The following is a 19478-nucleotide window of genomic DNA, read 5'->3' as shown; positions in this document are numbered from 1 at the left end:
TAAATGATCATGTTTACTAGTCTCTCATGCACATTTGTACATTGAATTTTGAGGTTCATTTCATCTTCCACTTAGTGTTGTGTCATCTATGTTGTGCAATTTGATGTACTTTTGGCTTAGGCCCTCAGCTAAATGAGTGGGTTAAAAGAAAAATATTATGTAAATGTTATCAGTGTAGATTTGCGGGTTTGGTCATACATTTAATTCCCTGCTTCAAAAAGCCCTTTCTGAAAGTGCAAGTGTGTGACTATAAACCAAAACGTCATTATTATATGTTTATATATACACACACACACACACACACACTTCATCGGATGGATGGCGTAGAGGACGTTCTGAAGAAAAAGTGAAATTTTCGTGGATCCCAAAGCAAAGGAAGTACCTATTGTATTTACAGGGGGGTGGAATTGCTCGTGGTGTAGTGGGAAAGTGAGAAAAAAGGAGAAGGGGAGGGATTACTGAGGGAAATGGAAGGAAATGAGGAAGGAGAGGACTTGGTCCAGGCAGGCAGACGCCATGTAAACAAAAGAGGGCCGGACCAGTTTAGTGACGATGAAGGGTCTAACAAAAATGTAAAGATTAGAAACTTAGATATGAGTAGCACAATAGAAGGTGAGGATAATAATTTCCAGGGATTTAAGGAGGGGGGGGGAGGATACCAACCTCCCCCGACTGGCAAGACTCGAAGAAAAACTTGAACAAATGACTGAACATTGGGAGAGTAGGTTCGGTAGAATGTCAAAAATGGCTGAAAGGGTTGAAAGATTGGAAGCACTAGAGAAGGCAAACAAAAACTTAATTAAGGAAATAGAAGAACTAAAAAGACAGTTAAAAGAAGTAAAAGAGGAGAATAAAGAATTAAAGAGGAATAATAAAGAAAACAGAGGCCATAGCTAAAGAAGCTAAGAGTTGGAAGACAATCCAAGAAAACAGTAAAGTTGCATTTACTGATATAATTAAACAGCAAATGAAAGAACAAACTGAAGACTCAGTTATCAAAGTGATGAGACAGAAGGAGAATATTGTAAGAGACTTAGCAGACAAAAAGAAATGTATAATTATATTAGGAATGGAAGAGAAACATAACCCAGATAGAACCTCAAGAATCAAAGAGGAAAATGAAAAAGTAAGCAGTTTACTACAATTAGTTCAGGAAGATGAACCAGAAATAATGAAACAAATCGAAGAGAAGTTCAGACTCAAAAAGTATAGTACAGATAAGACCAGACCAATTAAGATTAAATTCAGGTCACAAACGACGGCAGAGAATATCTTATCCAAAACAGGGAAACTAGCAACAAGTGAACAATATAAAAAGGTATGGATAAAAAGGGAAATGAATAAAGAGGAAAGAGAGGAAGAAAAAGAGAAAAGACTTGAAGCTAAGGTAAAAAAAACAAGAACAGAACAGAGTCAGAAAAAGAGAGATTCTATTGGAGAGTAGTGAATATGAAACTAAGGAAATTTGACATACAAGAGAAAAACAAAAGGGAAACAGAGAACACAATGGAAGTGGCAGAAAACTAAGTGTGTCTCACACAAATATAGATGGATTAATAACAGGATTGAATGAGCTGAATGACTATTTGAAGGAAAAAGAACCGAACATAATGGGAATTGTAGAAACAAAATTAAAAGGTCCACTACCACCCAACAGTGTAGGACATGATGCATATGATTATTGGATTAGAAACAGAGAGACAAAGCAAGGGGGTGGAGTTATGTTCCTGACTAAGAAGGATATAAACGTGAGATGTGTCACATATGGAAAGAATACAGTAGAGATGATTATGATCGAAGTGGAAGACAGAGATAAGAAGAGCAGAAAGTTTGTGATAAATTATGTGCCTCCGAAAACAGCCTCGTGGGAAGAGAGTGAACATAAAAGTATGTTAGAGGACACAAAGATAACATTAAATAAGATAATGGAAGATGGAGGAAGAATAGTTATGATGGGCGACTTTAATTGCAAAGAAATCTGCTGGGAAGAGATGACAGTAAAGGGTGGAGACGGCTCATGGGGAAATGCTCTACTTGAGATGATTACTGACAATACAATGACACAGTGGATACAGGAGAACACTAGGTATAGAAATGAGGAAGAACCATCGAGACTAGACCTAATAATTACATCTGAACCTAGAATAGTGGACAAGATTGAATATAAAACACCAATAAGTAAAAGTGACCACATATTGATTGAACTGGAACTAAATGAAGAAAAATACATGAAAAGAAATGAACAATACAGAAAAGGAAGAATGATGTATGAAAAAACAAACTTTGATAAAATAAGAGAATTCTTTCAAAAAGAAAACTGGGAAGAAATATACAAAGAAGAAACAACAGTGGAAGAAAAATGGAATATTTTGACAACATTTTACAAAAAAGGAGTGGAAAAGTATGTCCCAAGACAAAAACAAGAAAAAGAATATGTAAAATGCTGGTACAATAAAAGTTGTAGGGAGTTAAAAGACAAAAGAGACAAAGCTTGGACCAGATGGAAAAAAGACAGAAGGCCTGAAAAATGGAAAATATATACTTGTTATAGAAATGAATATGTACAAACGTGCAGAGAGGAAAAGAGAAAATATGAAAAAGATGTCATAGAAAAGTGTAAAGATCAACCAAAACTATTTTACAGATTTGTAAACAACAAATTGAAAAACAAACAAGACTTGGAGAAATTAAGACAAGGAGGAGTTGAATACACAGAGGAAATTGAAATGGCGGAAATTATGAACAAACATTTTCAATCCGTGTTTACAAGGGAGAACATACAACCTGAAGAGATCAAATGGAAAGAGAAAGTCCCTCCCATGAAAGAAATAGAAGTAACAAAGAACGAAATATTGAAACACTTGAGTAATCTTGATGTCAGAAAATCGCATGGACCAGATGAAATAGCAAACTGGATTTTGAAAGAATGCAGGAATGAACTGGCAGACAAAATACATAGCATAATAAACAGTTCCTTGAAAGAAGGAAAAGTTCCAGAAGATTGGAAAAAAGCAAATATAGTACCTATATATAAAGGAGGAAATAAAGAAGACCCTACCAACTATAGACCAGTCTCTCTAACAAGTACAATAGCAAAAATTTGTGAAAGAATTGTCAAAAATAGATGGGTAAAATATTTAGAAAAAAACGTGTTAAATCCAAGGCAATTTGGATTCAGACAAGGACAATCATGCGTCACCAATTTAATATGTTTCTATTCAAGGCTAATAGATATAAAACAAGAAAGAGATGGATGGGCTGATTGTGCATTTCTAGACCTAAAAAAAGCTTTTGACAAAGTACCACATAAGAAGTTGCTTATGAAATTAGAAACTGAAGGAGGAATACAGGGCAAACTGCTTAATTGGATGGAAGACTTTTTGCAAGAAAGGAAAATGAGAGTAGTGATAAGAGACAAACACTCAAAATGGGATGAAGTAATAAGCGGTGTTCCGCAAGGAACAGTTCTGGCCCCAATAATGTTTGCTATATATATTAATGATATGGATGAAGGAATTGAAAGCTATATGAGCTTCTTTGCAGATGATGCAAAACTACTGAAAAGAGTGAACACGGAAAATTATGAATCACTACAGAGAGATCTAAATAAAGTACAGGAATGGAGTAGGAAGTGGGAGATGGAGTTCAATACAAAAAAAGTGTAGTATAATGGAATTTGGAAAAAGCAAAAACAGAATAACAGGATCATATAAATTGGGAGAAGAAGGAATAAAAAAAAGTAGAAAATGAGAAGGACCTGGGAGTCATTGTTATGAATAATATGTCACCTGAGAAACATATAAATAAGATTTTTGGAGAAACTTATAATTTAATAAGAACAATCAAAGTTGCATTTACATACCTGGATGAAGAAATGGTGAAGAAAATTCTAATCACCCTGATAAGACCAAGATTGGAATATGCAGCAACGATATGGTCACCAAGTACAAAAGAATGTATAAAGAAACTTGAAAGAATACAAAGAGCAATTACAAAATTGGCACCAACACTCTCAAAACTATCATATGAAGAGAGACTAGCAAAACTTGGGCTACAGACACTAGAGCAAAGAAGAGAGGTGATTTGATAGCTATTTACAGAATCATGAAAGGCATAGAAATTACTGATAGAGAGAATCTGATAAAATGGGATGATAGAAATACAAGAGGACACGGAAAGAAAATCAAGAAAGACAGCTATAGAAGAGATCTGAAAAAGAACAGCTTTCCTTACAGAGTAATAGACAGTTGGAACAAGTTAGATGAGAAAGTGGTGTGTGCAAAAACAATACATGAATTTAAAAATAGTTTAGATAAAATGAGATATGAAGACGGGACACCACGAGCATAGCTCCCCTTCCCGTAAAATACAGCTGGGTAAATACACACACACACATGGAATAATTTTCCTGGTATTGCATCACAATTCACAATGCATTTTTTCAGCCATTTGCTATATGTATTTTTTTATGAATTGCAATTGCTGTGATGCAAATGAAAATGTTCATGTTTTTAGGTGAATTCATTTACACTTGACTAGCCCTGTAATCTGAATTACTAAGTTAGTGCTCCCTGTGAAGTGCTGATATGAAAAACACAATGTAAGCCTGTAATGAACATGCATTTGTACAGACTGCCAAGTCACACACTGCATGCATGCTTCCAGCATGCACTGCGTACTAAACATGAAGGTGAAGCCATGGTCAGACTAACATGGCTTAGTGAGTTTCAGTAGAAACTACTTTGTTTACTTTTCTCTCTCTCTCTCCAAATGTTTTGCATTATACATTGAGAAGCTGAATGACAAACCAAGAGAAGTTAAACCTATACTAATATTAGACACATTGTTGAATTGTCCTTAGTGAAGTCTAGAATACTGTAGGTGATGTCATCCTGCAGCTCTTCAAATTCACGACATTTGATGAGAATCGTGATATTGTGACTGGGGCTTAATACAAGGTTCCACACACATGTACACACTAATGGCTATACTTTGACCATCATGAGTGTTAGTGTAATGCAGTGCAGTGACATGATATATGCATGCACATGGTCAGTTAATCATATCTTTGCACATGTGCTGTAGCTGTGTTGTTATTTACAACTCCTGACCTGATCTTTCAATGCTGAGGTCATGGGAGTATTCTGAATTTGTTATGGATTTTTTTAGGTTTGACTTATTGTGACTAGATTCATTGATGTTTATATGTGATTTGAATTTGACTATGTGGATTTATCATGGAATTACTGTATCTGGATTATGTAGACTAGATCCATTGTTTGATTTTGTAAGCGTCGAAAATGTCATTGATTTGTGTAGTTACTGTGGAAGGTTATATTAAGGAGATAGACCAGAACTGGGAATGGATCAAGTATGGAGAAAACTGGGAGGTTAAACAACATTAGGAGCAAGATGTGTAGCACATCAAGCTAGACTTAGATCACTACATAATTTTAACCAGGCATCATTGGAGTGACAGGATTGGACCTGAAAAAGGACAGTGTTGTGAAACATTCCTGCAGTAAAATGCATAAGAAAGCAGTCACTCTTTCTTTAAAGTTTAAACTGATGCTCAATACAGTCTTCAAGACAACACCAATAGGAAAAGCACTGGCTAGAGCATCAGGTTAAGAAGAGAGATAAGTGAGTACCCCGTTTTTATTGAGTTAAGAGAAGAAGCATGGAGGCAATACATACACACACAAAAGCAAAGTAAAATGAGTTTATTGGTGTCATTGGTGATACAATTAAGAGTGAAATGTTCACTTTGAAGGAGGCCAGGTATTGGTGCCACCTTAACTTATGGAGAGTTTCTTGAAGGAGGGAATTGAACATGTGCCTGTAATCCAAGCAAAGCCACTTCTGCCAAGCAGACTCTATCTACCATCATTCCGACCTCATCCCCAAGTGGCGACATTAGATGTATATAATGTTTGTTTATTCATTGATTTATTTAATTATTCCTTTATTTATATTTATTTGTCAGGTGTTAAGTAATTATGTTTATTACAGATTTATTAAGACATGGAGAATCCAGAATAGTGGGGAGGAGCCTTGGCCTTCTGGATGTTGTCTAATCTTCACTGGCGGAGAGCGCCTAGGGGCAGGGGAACGTGTAGAAGTAGGATCTCCCCTAGCACCAGGGCAGTTTTGTGATGTATCTGTAGAAATGGTATCACCTAGCGCAACAGGGCTGTATTCATCCAAGTGGAGGATGACGACAACACAAGGCAACTTCTTCGGAGGTGAGTCAGAGATGCAGTTTGGTTATATATTAAAAATATTAAAAATTATCAAGGATCTGAAAAAATGTGAAAATTTCTAGAGAAAATTATACATCATGATATGGCGTTTGGTATCTGTATATGAAGTATCACATAAAATTTTGTTTTAAGTTTTCTAGTTATTTGTATTTGTCCACCTCCATCCCCTGAAGATCAATTGTTTAATGGATATTGGAAAATGTGATACAGTAAAAACTTGGTATACCAAAACTTGTTACACTGCTGTTTGGTTATATTTATCCCAGTGAGACCAATTGACCATTTGACTGATATAACAAACAAGGGTGGTATATATGGTCCAAGGATTGGTATGGATAACAGACGTATGGGAAATTTAAATACATATATACGTACAATACATATTTTCAGATATAACAGCCAACCCTTCCCCCAATTAGTTTGATACAATTAAGGTTTACTGTATATTGATTATTTAAAAAAAAAATTGTGATAATTTTGGCCAAATAGTCCAAAAACTAATTTCTGGAATCTTTTTGTACATAAACATGCTGGCTTCTTGTTCACTGCAACCAGACTCTCTCAGTAACTTGTAAAATCTTGTGGCATGAGGTCTATGATCCATTTGCTCAAAAACTTACAGAAAAATTAACCAAGCTAAGAAAAAAATACCACCGGCAAGTTGCTAATAAAACCAGTCCATAGTGAGATTTGGGTTATCAAGGAAAAATTATAGTAGTAATGCTGGAGATGTGTTTAGAAAGGGAGTTGATGATAGCACACACAGTGTTTAAGAAGAGAGCTATGCATTTGTGGGAAAGGGCGATGGAGGGATGGTGGTTGAGAGGCATTATTGATCTATGTGGTGGTGCCCAAAGGGAGGATCGGAAGAGTTCTGAACATATATATATGTATATATATATATATATATAAATATATATATACTTTTTTTTTTTTTTTTTTTTTTTTTTTTTGTAGAAGGGGAATTGAGAATGGGGGAAAACTGGAGAAAGAAAGAGAGGAAGGTAGTACTCAGAGTAAACAAATTAAATGAGGATAAAGAGAAAAAATACCAAGAGAAGTTTAAAGAATTGTGGGAAGGTAGTGAGGGATAGAAGGGAAACACGAGTACAGTGAGTCCTCCTTATACGGTAATTCTTTATCCAGTAAATTCACAGTTACAGTATTTGGTAATTACCACCCTCAATTCTATTTACAGTAAGAAAGATTCACAGATACGGTATCCGCTCGTGTTTTGGAGGTAAAATTAGATATTTGGAAGAGGAAAGAGCAGGGAGAAGGTACGTCTGCCATAAGTCGAAACTTGGGTTCAGTATAAGGTAATTTCAATTTGCGGTAAGGTTTTCAGGAATGCATATGTACCGTATAACGAGGACTCACTGTAGAAGAATAAGTATGTTTCAGAGATGAAGTGAATTGCATACAGATGATGTGTTGGTGGGGAGGGTAGTGGTGGAGCAAATGGTGTGATGAGGAGGTGAGGGGCAGCATGCAAAGATTGGCTACAGGATGGAAATGGGGAGACAAGTGAGAGATGCAAAAGAAAGAGAGGAGAATCATGACACAGGGTGGTGGTAGGGGAGAGAGGAGAGCAGATGTGTGTGTGGGGGGGGTTAGAATTTTGAAATGAATGGGAAGACATTTTGGAGAAAGGTGTGGAGAGTTGGGGGGATGATGAATGGAATGTGGAGAAGGCTGTTAGGGATTAGTTGTGGGGGCTCGTGTTTGAGTTGGAAATAGCAGGAGTAAGTGGCTTAGGGTGAAGGTAGGGCTGTGCTGAAGTTCTCATGTCATGGCTGTTCAATGTGTGCATGGAAGGTGAATGTGAGGGTGATAGGCAGGAGTTTGGAGAGTGTTGGGAGGTGAGCCAGTTGTCTGCTTGTGACTGGGTCAAAGGAGGGTTATGCGTAGTTGGTGGTGGGGTAGGATATAGTATGAGAGTAGAGGCTGAAACTGAACAGTAGCAAAAGTGGGGTGATGGGATGTACAAGTGGAGGTGGCAGTGAGTTGGTCATAGAGCAAAGACACTGGAGGAAGTTACAAAGGATTACAAAGGCAAAGCATGCCGACAGGAGACCTTTTGATCCATATCTAGGTCGGATGCAAAAAAAAAAAAAAAAAAAAAATCATATTAATAATAAATTAAAACTATAACAATGTAAATAACAATTAAAATACATAAATAAATGCATTGGTATAGTTGAATAACAAACAAGCAGGTAAATAGTAAATGATAATAAATTGACATATAACTAATAATAAATGAAAATCAGACAGACAAATGATAACAAAACAAAAACAAATAATATAACATAAATTATAATAATTACAGCATCTTACTTACGTATTTATCTAAATGATTCTTAAAGCTTCGAACTGAACTACATTGCACTACCTGTGCAGGAAGTTTATTCCATTCATTAACTACACGGTTGGCAAAGTTGTTTCTACCTACTTCCAAATTGAATCTATTTCCGGACAGTTTGAGACCATTGTTTCTTGTCTGATTCTCATTCAATGTGAAAATTTGGTCACTTTTGATGTTGTCAATTCCCTTTAAAATCTTAAAGACCTGTATCAAGTCACCTCTGAGTCTACGCTTTTTTAGGGAAAACAGATTCATGTGCTTAAGTCGATTTTCGTATGATTTATTTTTTATATTTGGAATCAGTTTTGTGGCTCGCCGTTGTACTTTTTCCAGTCTGTCAATGTCTTTAATGAGATTCGGTGACCATACGGAAACAGCATATTCCAAATGTGGACGAACTAACGATTTATATAGCTTGTTAATGAGTGATGGACTTTTGAAATCAAAAGATCGCGCAATCAGTCCCAGAATCTTATTTGCTTTCTCAGAGGCTGAAATACACTGCTTGGATGATTTGAGGTCGTTACTGATAATTACGCCGAGATCTTTTTCACTATCCACTTTTGTTAACGAATTTCCAAATAACTTGTAATCGTACTTACTGTTATTTTTACCTATGTGCATTACCTTGCATTTACTTGTGTTAAATTTCATTAGCCACTTTTCAGACCATTGCTGTAATTGATCTAAATCTTCTTGAATATCTAATTGGTTTGAGTGATCATTTGCCACTCCGCACAGTTTTGTATCATCAGCAAATTTGGAAACAGTAGATTTTAGTCCATGGTCTATATCATTTATATATACTATGAATAGAAGTGGCCCAAGAACGGAACCCTGAGGAACTCCACTTGCAACACTTTTCCATCCAGAAGTTTTTCCATTTAAAACAACTCTCTGTTTTTGACCTTTCAACCAATTACTAGTCCAACCTAATAGGCTACCACTTATTCCATGCAAAGCTAATTTAGTAAGTAGTCTTTCGTGTGGGACGGTATCAAAAGCTTTTGCAAAGTCTAGATATATTAAATCTATATTGTTTCTTTTGTCATAATTCGAGACAACTGTGTTGTAGAATTCGAGTAAGTTAGTCACGCAAGAACGTTTCCGTCTGAAACCATGTTGGCTATCCTTTATCAAACGGTTACTTTCTAAATGATATTCGATAGCATCTCTGATGATAGTTTCCATTATTTTTCCTACGATCGAAGTCAAACTAATAGGCCTATAGTTATTTGGTTTCTTTTTGTCACCTTTTTTGAATATGGGAGTAACGTTAGCTAGCTTCCATTCTCTTGAGACATCTCCGGATATGATGGATTTCTTGAAAATAATTTCTAATGGAACAACAATCTCATTTTTCATTTCCTTTAAGATTCTTGGATGCCAACCGTCAGGCCCTGGTGTTTTATTAACTTTGAGTTTGTCTATACACCTTTTAATTGTTTCTTTTGTTATATTTACCGTAGTGAGTAAGTTTACCCCAGACTTTTCACAGGTTTCAGTTTGGAATTCACTTTGAGGTGTTTCGTTTACGAATACCGAGCTAAAATAATTGTTTAAGAGATTACACATACCTTCATTTGAATATTCAAGTTGACCGTCAGCAGATAATAGTGGACCAATGTGATTCCTAACAACCTTTTTATCTCTAATGTAACTATAGAATTCTTTGGGATTCTCTTTGGATTTCTCAGCGATGTTCATTTCGTATTGTCGTTTTCTTTTTCTTATTGTCTTTTTTAAATCTCTCTGTATTGATACATAACTTTCATAGTCATTAGATGCACCCGAGCACTTATATTTCTTATAAGCCTGTCTCTTTTTAGCAATACTTTTTTCAGTTTCTTTGTCGAGCCACTTTGGGCGAGCCTGATTTGGGGGACGTCTGTCCTTAAAAGGAATGTAAGTTTGAATCATCTTAGTGAGCGTATTTTGAAATATTTCCCACATCTGATCTACAGGCCTTTCGTTTAATTTTTCCTCCCAATCTGTAAGCTGAAGCTCCTGACGTAGTTCTATGAACTGAGCTTTACTGAAATCGGGTATTTTAGAAGCACAAGTATCTATTCTAAAATTGTTTAGGAGTTTGAATCTGACTAAGTTGTGATCGCTATTTGCAACAGATTCACCGACTTCTACATCAGTTGCCATGCTTTCGCGGCTAGTGATCAATAAATCGAGTAAGTTTCCATATCTTGTGGGCTCTTTTACATGCTGAATTAAGTAATTGTCACCAAGAAAATCAATCAAGCGACTACCTATATGGCCATGTTCAAGGGTCATCCAATCAATGTCAGTAAAATTGAAATCACCCATTATCAATAAATCCCGGTTGCAGAAACTAGACAGTTCTTGAAATAACAGTTTGTCGTCTGCTAATGATAATGTCTTTGGCCTATATATTACACCTATATTCATTTTTTGTCCATTTGTTAGGGTTAACTCAACCCACAAACTGTCATATGCATCCTGTTTCACTTTCTCTAAAACACAAGCATGAACATTGTTTTTAACGTACAATAGAACACCCCCACCTTTCTTGTGGTTTCTATCCTGATGAAAGTGTTTAAATCCCGCAATATTAAATTCAGCTTCGAACTCTGTACCATTTAACCATGTCTCAGTTATTCCTATCATATCGAGATTTTCGCTTTTGACATACGCCTGTATTTCTTGAAATTTGTTCCTAATACTACGAGCATTAAAGTACATAGTTTTAAGAAACTCCTGATTATTTCTTTTTGCCACATTTTGAGTTTCAATATCATGTCTTATATTATCATTTTGTTTTTTATTTATGCCTTGCTCTATATTATTATTATTTGGTCCTTCATTGACATTCAATGCCTCATTAACATTTCTCCTATCAAAATTAACATTTCCCCCATCACGGACATCTGGTCGATTACGGTCATCCGATCTATTTTGTACATTTTGTCCCCCTACGTCACCGTGATCCACGCCGGCCTCCCGTCGTTCAGTGACATTATGTCTGGCATCCCTTTCTAAAATTATATTTTGTCCTCCAGTGACATTATATCCTACCGTGATATTTTTTCCTCCACTATAATTACATCCCATCGTGATCTTTTGTCTTCCACTGTCATTACATCCTATCTTGATATTTTGGCCTTCATTGACATTCTGTCCGGTATCTCTTCCTAAAATTATATTTTGTTCTTCACTGACATTATATCCTACCGTGATATTTTCTCCTCCATTATCATTACATCCTATCGTGATATTTTGTTCTCCACTATCATTATTTCCCATCGTGATCTTTTGTCCTCCACTGTCATTACATCCCATTGTGACATTTTGTCCTAAGACATTACATCCTAATGTGTCATTTCGTCCTCTAGCGATATTACATCCTATCATGATATTTTGGCCTTCATTGACATTCTGTCCGGTATCCCTTCCTAAAATTACATTTTGGCCTTCAATGACATTATATCCTACCGTGATATTTTCTCCTCCATTATCATTACATCCTATCGTGATATTTTGTTCTCCTTTACCATTACTTCTCATCGTGATCTTTTGTCCTCCACTGTCATTATATCCCATTGCGACATTTTGTCCTATGACATTATATCCTAATGTGACATTTCGTCCTCTAGCGACATTATATCCTAAAATTATATTTTGTCCTATACTGGTACATTGTTCTACATTAATGCTATACTCTACACTGTTTTCCCAAGTACATTCTATTTCCCCTTCCCTTTGGCCTTCTACCCTAAAAAAGGAGCTGGTTCATTACAAACTCCCACAATGAGGTTTGTAAGAACATCTTTGCCTCTGCGGGTAAGGTGGATCCCATCAGAAGCGTAAAGGTCATGGCGCCTAGAAAAGAGATACCAAGGATCAAGAAAGTGGTATCCCAATTGTGTGCACAACTGCGATATCCTATCATTGATCCCTATGGCTCTACTGTTCCAACACGAACCTGCGTAGATCCTCGGGAGGATCCCACAGACTACGTGACGGCTCCCACGTTCCTTCATCTCCTGAAGGAGGACCTTGTAATTCCGAACAAGCTCCTCTGATCTCACCCTACCTACATCGTTACTACCCGTATGTACAATCGTAACCGTGTTCTTCCGTCCTTGCTCCCTGATGGACCGGGTACAATCAACGATCCCACGGCCCGGTTGACATACAAGCTTGCAACGTCGCTTAGTCTTTCGCTGCAGGATGTCGTCATAGCCTCGAACCATGGAGTCCCCCACCACCAAGAACTCCTGGTTTTCAGCCACTTCATCCTCCAGTAGAGCAAAACGATTGACTAGAGCCAGCGGTTGCTCCACAGGGCACACGTCTACCGAACGCGGGCTCGACAAACGGGACCCCACGGAGCGCCACTCGCTCATGGCAGTGACAGTAGGTGAAGAAGTGGAACGCTCTTTGGGTTGTGGGGAGGGTTCACTCTTCTCACGGAGCGCACTCCTGAGAAGCCGAATTTCCTCCTCACACATCCTGAGACGGACCTCTAGGTTCACGCAACCTTCACAAGCCATTTCGCTCCCCCTTTAGCAATAAAAACGGCAAAGAGAAAATACAAATCAACAACAACAAAAAATCAAAGCGGTCTCTAATAAACTAAATACGCGAAGCTTACTCTGCTTACCTTATACTATTTCTCCTACCTTTGGAATACGGTAACAGAAAACTGTTTTGAAATTAAATAGAACCCTGCACTTTATCTTATATCTGTAACTGTATAGCGCTATACGTATACAATTACAAAAACACAACACAATCACTTAACACTATTCGGAGATATAAACTTCACAGGTATTCACTAGCCGGTGTCTGTGCAGAAAAACGAGGTCTCTAGCTGAGGTCACGAGCGGACTGAAGTTGAGAGTGGGTGAGTTGGGTTGGAGGTATATTATAGTGTGGGAAGTCTGCGGGGGAAGTGAGGAGTGTCATGAGAAGTGGATGTCTGGGGATGAGTATGGGAGGTAAGATATATATATTTATTATATATATTATATATGTGTGAGGGAGGGAGGAGGGTGGAGGGGAGTGGAATATATAGGAAATGGAATGGGTAGGAGTGGTTTCTATGCCTTTTTCTTTTTGGCTACCCCCCATGTAGGGGGAAAAGCCTTTGGTATATGTATATATATATATATATATATATATTTTTTTTTTCCCTTGGATTCTCTGAACTGGTTTGATCATGTCTTCTCTGTTTATTATTACTCAGAATAAAAGTGAACAAGTAATACAGCATTGATTTTATATTTTATAATGCAAGTAGTGTGATGAATCATACATTAGCAGCTGATGCTGCATGCGAGAATTTGACTCGTACTGAAGTGGTTTAGTAGTCATTCATCTCCAACCTAGGCAATAGTAAACCAACATTAGCATATGCTATTCTAAGTTTCTTTGTAGAATTTCCTTTGCAATACTACTGCCCTGTTTTCTTGGAAACCATTTCCTCACCATCTCTCCTTGCAAGCACAAAAAAAAAAAAAAAAAAAAAAAAGACGTTTTTCTTCATCAGACCTCCTATCATTTTTTGGCTTTAGCTTCCTTTAAGAGCTTTCATGTCTTTGCTCATTCCTCTTCGTTAGCATTTTTCCTAATCCAAATGTTTTAAATTTTTCTTCTCATGCTAACTTCCAAGACTTGCTAATTACTTTTTTGCCATGGCTTGCAACTTGACCTTTATTTTCAATTGATGTGTGAAGTTTTTTTTATATATACCTAACCTATACATGCTAACAATGTGGTCTGTTACATCCAAATCCTTCCCTAGAGTTGTTGATATAATTTCCCTAATCATTTGCATTTCTTGTTTGTGGTGTAACTTCCATGAGGGGTTGTATTCCTCTTGGCATCCAAAGAGTAAGGTTCAAGACTTGTCTACAACATCTCTGACAAGAGTTTTTTTTTTTTTTTTTTTTTTTTTTTTTTTTTTTTTTTTTTTTTTCACGACTATTCTTTCTTGTAGGCTATCTGTTGTTGCTCCATGATCTCTTTAAAGATTACTCCATCTCTCCTTTCCTTATTTGTTGTTGCCCTATCCTCTTTTTCCTCCACGGTGTTAATATTTTTTTCTCCCATTTGTCAAAGTTTCATTTTTCCTTCTCAATTTATCAGTCTCTGTTTTCTAAGCCAGGTTTGTTTCCTTTTCTTGCTCAAGTTTTTGCTCAAGATCATGCAGTCTAGCCACATGTGAGGAAATTAAGTCTCAAAATTTGTTCAACTCTGTAAGAGGAGGTGCCAAGATAGGAGGGAGAGAGGAGGGTGGAGGGGAGTGGAATATATGGGAAATGAAATGGGTGGGAGTGATTTCTATGCCTTTTTCTTTTTGGCTACCCCCCGTGTAAGGGGGAAGAGGCCTTTGGTATATGTATGTATGTGTAAGAATTGTATGTATATGTATTTCATACACAGAAGCCAAAATTTTCTTTCGCCCTTATAAGGGGATAGCCATATATACATGTAATTAGGTGTGTTTTATAAATTTAAACTGATTAATTCTAAATTTTTAAAATTCTAAATGACCCGTCATCGAGGTGGTGCCAAGATAGGAAGGAGGGTGGAGGGGAGTGGAATATATGGGAAATGAAATGGGTGGGAGTGATTTCTATGCCTTTTTTTGGCTACCCTCGTGTAAAGGGGAAAAAGCTATTGGTATATGTATGTATGTCATATACAGAAACCAAAATTTCCTTTCACCCTTATAAGGGGATAGCGATACATGTGTTTTATAAATTTAAACCGATTAATTCTAATTTTTTTTATTTATCTTTACAGAAGCAATATGGGTAATAATCCAGGTAGATTCTGGTGGGACCCTGGCACTCATGCAACAGATGGTGAACTTGAAGGAGTTAGGGTCCCCTCTGCATCCCTCCATTTCTGCCCCAAGCAGTACCCAACACAATCCGTTCGCACCCAGCCTCTTTCAAACCAACTCAGATCTGACGACACCTCAGGTTCAAACTCAACTTTTTAATGGCCACACAAATAATGTCCAGCAAGAGCTACAGCAGGAACAGGTAGTTAAAGAACAAGAGCAGAAATTACAACTACTCTACTTGGAGCAGCCGCAATTACAGCAGCAACATCAAGATCAAGTGGTGGCGGCTGTAGAGGGTGGAGTTGAGAGAGATGGTGATGAAACGATGAGCTAGTAGTGCCTCAGTTAAATGGGACATTTTAAAAAAAAAATTGAAGAAAGGTATGCAGCATTGTATCTGTATATACAAATACAAATATAATACATGCATAATTGTATATACTAGTATTTGTACATGTGGGTTTAGGTGTGTGGACATGTATGAGTGTATGTATATGTATATATGTACATATATATATATGTGTGTGTGTGTGTGTGTGTGCGTATGTGTGTTGGTGTCTGTGTTTATATATACATATACATACATGGGTTGATTTCATAGCCTCCCAGAACAAAATTATGAGTGGAAGGATGGGACCATTTTCCTCACTGCATATGAACACAAAGCAAAATGAAGATGTATTTGGACTTCCTTAATTACCCCCCCAAAAAAAAATTCTCAATTTATACTTTTCTCTCATATATCCCTTCTGTCCTTTCCCTACCTACCTTTACTTATTGTTATTCTCTTTCTCCTCTATCTCTCTCTGTCTCTCTCTCTCTCCTTTTTTTTTTTTTTTTTTTTTTTTTTTTTTTCCCCTCCTTAATTCCTTCCTTCTCTCTCTCTTTCTTTCTTTTCCATATGTTGCCACTCCATCTGCTTGGTCTTCCTTGCCGCATCCTTTTATTTACTGTATGTAAATCATCTTAGCATTTTTCTCTCTCTCCCCTTCCTACCCATTTGTGTGTTTATGGTGTAAGTATGCATATGTATATATATATATATATATATATATATATATATATATATATATATATATGGCTGTACCCTCCACAAATTTGGTGGGGGGAGTTACCAGAAAATAAAAAAATTGATAAAATCCGATGGAGGTGATACAGTTGTAACCCCCCACCCCAAGGGTACAGCCCTGCAGCCCTGATATATATATATATATATATATATATATATATATATATAACATATGTATGTAGGTATGCAGTCTGTAGTCCAGTTTTTGCTGTGACTTTTTCTTAGTATGCAACTACCACTGTCCACGGGTAAAAAAAATTCCAGTATGTTCTCCATATATTTTTTTTCCTTTCTTTGCTTCTGTTATCATCTTGCCCACACTGTTGAGTGTTTCAGTTACCTTCTTTATATATTTTTTTCTTTTCTTTCTCCTCCAGTTCCACTTACTCTGATATCTCCAAAATATCAGAAAATTGCCACTATCATTCCTGACCATTGAGATATTTCCTTCATCTGTTCTGTTCTCGTTACTTATGCCGACATCTGTTTTGTTTTCTTATATGATATATCTTTGTAAAGATGGCTCCTGCTCCTGCAATGCTTCATCATCTACCAACAGCTCCACATCTTCTGCATGTAGAATTTGACTCAGTTCCATGTTTTATGTACTTCCTCAAATACCACTGCATTTATTTTGGCCTCATTTCCATTTCCTTCATAATTCCGTCCAGCAAGCACAACATGTTATGGTGACATGCTGAGCTTTAAACTCTTCTTCTAACTGCATGAATCTGAGATCAAGTTCTCAGTGGCTACTGGTGACTGCCACTTGCCATGATTGCCTCAGCAGAGAGCAAAGGTGATGATTTTGGCTTCAGGTAAGATCCTCTTGGCATAAGTTTCACCTCACATGGTGAACAACTGCCGAGATATCACACATCCTTTCCTTGGTTTTGCGTAATTGTTGAACCATTCTGTTGTTTCTCCAAATTTTATGCATGCATTGTTCAGTGATCTCGACTCTGAGAAGAATGCTTATTACTTTAAGTTCAGCTGTCCCTTACTTTCTGCTACACGCTCTAAATCTCTCCTTTACCACTTCTGACTCCATTTCTTCAGTGCAATATTGCCCTCAAGGATAAAAGACGTCATCGGCAACAAAACACATCTCTCAATACTGCCTTTGGTAACTTAACTCTTACCTCATGTAAATTATATATATATATATGTATGTATATATATATATACACAGACGCTCCTCTACTTACGTTCATTCGTTTTACGTTTTTTGGATTTTACGTTTGAACTGACTAAAAAAAATTGTAAGCAAAAATTTTTTGAGTGAATTTTTTAGTTTAGCGAGCTCTCCGTAGTTCAAACGATACTTACACATTATGCTGCGTCCATTGTTTACATGGCACAAACAACAGACTGAACGTGCCTTGCCTCATCCTCCTCCTCCTCCTCCCCCTCCTCCTCCTCCTCCTCCTCCTCCCCCTCCTCCTCCTCCTCCTCCTCCTCCTCCTCCTCCTCCTCCTCCTCCTCCTCCTCCCCCTCCCCCTCCCCCTCCTCCTCCACCATCTCAATTTATGTTGCTTGAATTGAATTTATTTGAAATTAATGTTATTATTTTACAATGTTATGTGTATAATTAATGATTTAGCGGTGTTTTATAAGATACGGTAATAGAATTTACGGATGTATAGTACAGTAACAACTTACGTTCATTTTCAACTTACATTCGGCCGTTCGGAACGTAACTAAAACGTAAGTTGAGGAGCGTCTGTGTATATATATATATATATATATATATATATATCCAAGATTCCCCATAGTGCCCTTCTGTCCACTTTGTCTTACACATTTTCTTGATATATAAATCCTTGGTCATTTGTATGTTGTCTATTTGCCTCAGTGTATCTGGTCTTCGTGTGTTTTTTCCTTTACATAACCATATTGCTTTTCCCTTACTTTTGTCTCCACATTTGTCCCATGAGTGTTCTGCATGTATTTTCCTAAGGATGCCGAACAAACTAATTTCTTTTCTTTTCACACTATTCTGTATTCCCTGTATGCATAATTGCTATGCATGCTTTCCTCCATTCACGAGGAACCGTTCTTTCTCTGTTTCACCACTTTGAAAAACCTCTGAGAATCCAGTTGTTTACATTCCTTTGCATGTCATACATACATATACCAAAGGCTTTTTCCCCTTTACAATTCACTTTAATTAAGTTTTCCCACAGTCGTTTTCATTTCTTTTCAGTTTTCATTTGTATGCTTTCTTTGCCTCTAGTTCCACTTCCCAGAGCCTTGTAATTGTAGTGTTGTCATTTCAACCTTCTGATAATCTGTGCTTAGGAGACCTGTGAAGTAATTGTCTAAAATCAGTTGCCCTTCTTTTAACATAAATACATTCTCCAACTCGCATATTTGTTCCTTCCCCATCAACACTTCTTTTTTCCAAGCCAGAACTGATTCTCTCAAATGTGATGAGGAATACTATTTAGAATCCACATAGCATTTCATTTGTAATGTCTATTTGACCTTTTTTTTTTTTTTAATTAATTAATTAATTAATTCTTTAGTAATTTGTTCTTTTTTGCATTATCTTCCTTTTTGGGAACCATGGGTTTCCTGCAAGAGGGATTTGTCCCAGACACTACATTGATTGATTGTAATACTACTATCTTTTTTTTTTTCCTTTTCCTTCTCATTCTTTATCGTTGTTATTGTTCTTTTGGTTGATTGTCATACTACTATCTTTTTTTTTTCCTTTTCCTTCTCATTCTTTATTGTTGTTATTGTTCTTTTACTTCCTCTACCAGGCTTTTCAGCATGTACACATTTCTACATATATTGAATGCTCACAAACATCATAATGAGTACTAAGGGTTTCAATCATTCATTTTTTCCAGATAGAATAGAAATGGCTGCATTAGATACATAGCCTTTGTAGCAGTTCCTAGACATAATCTATTAATAAAGAGATTATTGCAATTCCTGCCT

At 36.7% G+C, this 19478-nt stretch overlaps 2 protein-coding genes across 2 annotated transcripts in view; both read left to right on the top strand.

Annotated features, from left to right (window-relative positions):
* Positions 1-5631, top strand: part of LOC143038153 (uncharacterized) — a 93693-nt gene extending 88062 nt beyond the window's left edge. The window contains exons 2-4 of the mRNA XM_076207171.1: positions 1303-2401; positions 4632-4720; positions 5462-5631. Of these exons, the coding sequence (XP_076063286.1) occupies positions 1611-2401; positions 4632-4720; positions 5462-5631 (1050 nt within the window). The 5' untranslated portion in view covers positions 1303-1610. The remainder of the gene's footprint in view (positions 1-1302; positions 2402-4631; positions 4721-5461) is intronic.
* The window catches only part of LOC143038136 (protein ILRUN), a 51812-nt gene that overhangs the window by 13489 nt on the left and 18845 nt on the right, over positions 1-19478 (top strand). The window contains exons 3-4 of the mRNA XM_076207141.1: positions 6013-6245; positions 15415-15841. Of these exons, the coding sequence (XP_076063256.1) occupies positions 6013-6245; positions 15415-15794 (613 nt within the window). The 3' untranslated portion in view covers positions 15795-15841. The remainder of the gene's footprint in view (positions 1-6012; positions 6246-15414; positions 15842-19478) is intronic.

The sequence above is a fragment of the Oratosquilla oratoria genome, chromosome 23 (genome assembly GCF_046742065.1).
Source record: "Oratosquilla oratoria isolate Oo_2021 chromosome 23, ASM4674206v1, whole genome shotgun sequence".
Lineage (NCBI taxonomy): Eukaryota > Metazoa > Arthropoda > Malacostraca > Stomatopoda > Squillidae > Oratosquilla > Oratosquilla oratoria.
Note: the sequence above shows the minus strand (reverse complement) of the source record. Positions and strands in the feature narration are given on the sequence as shown.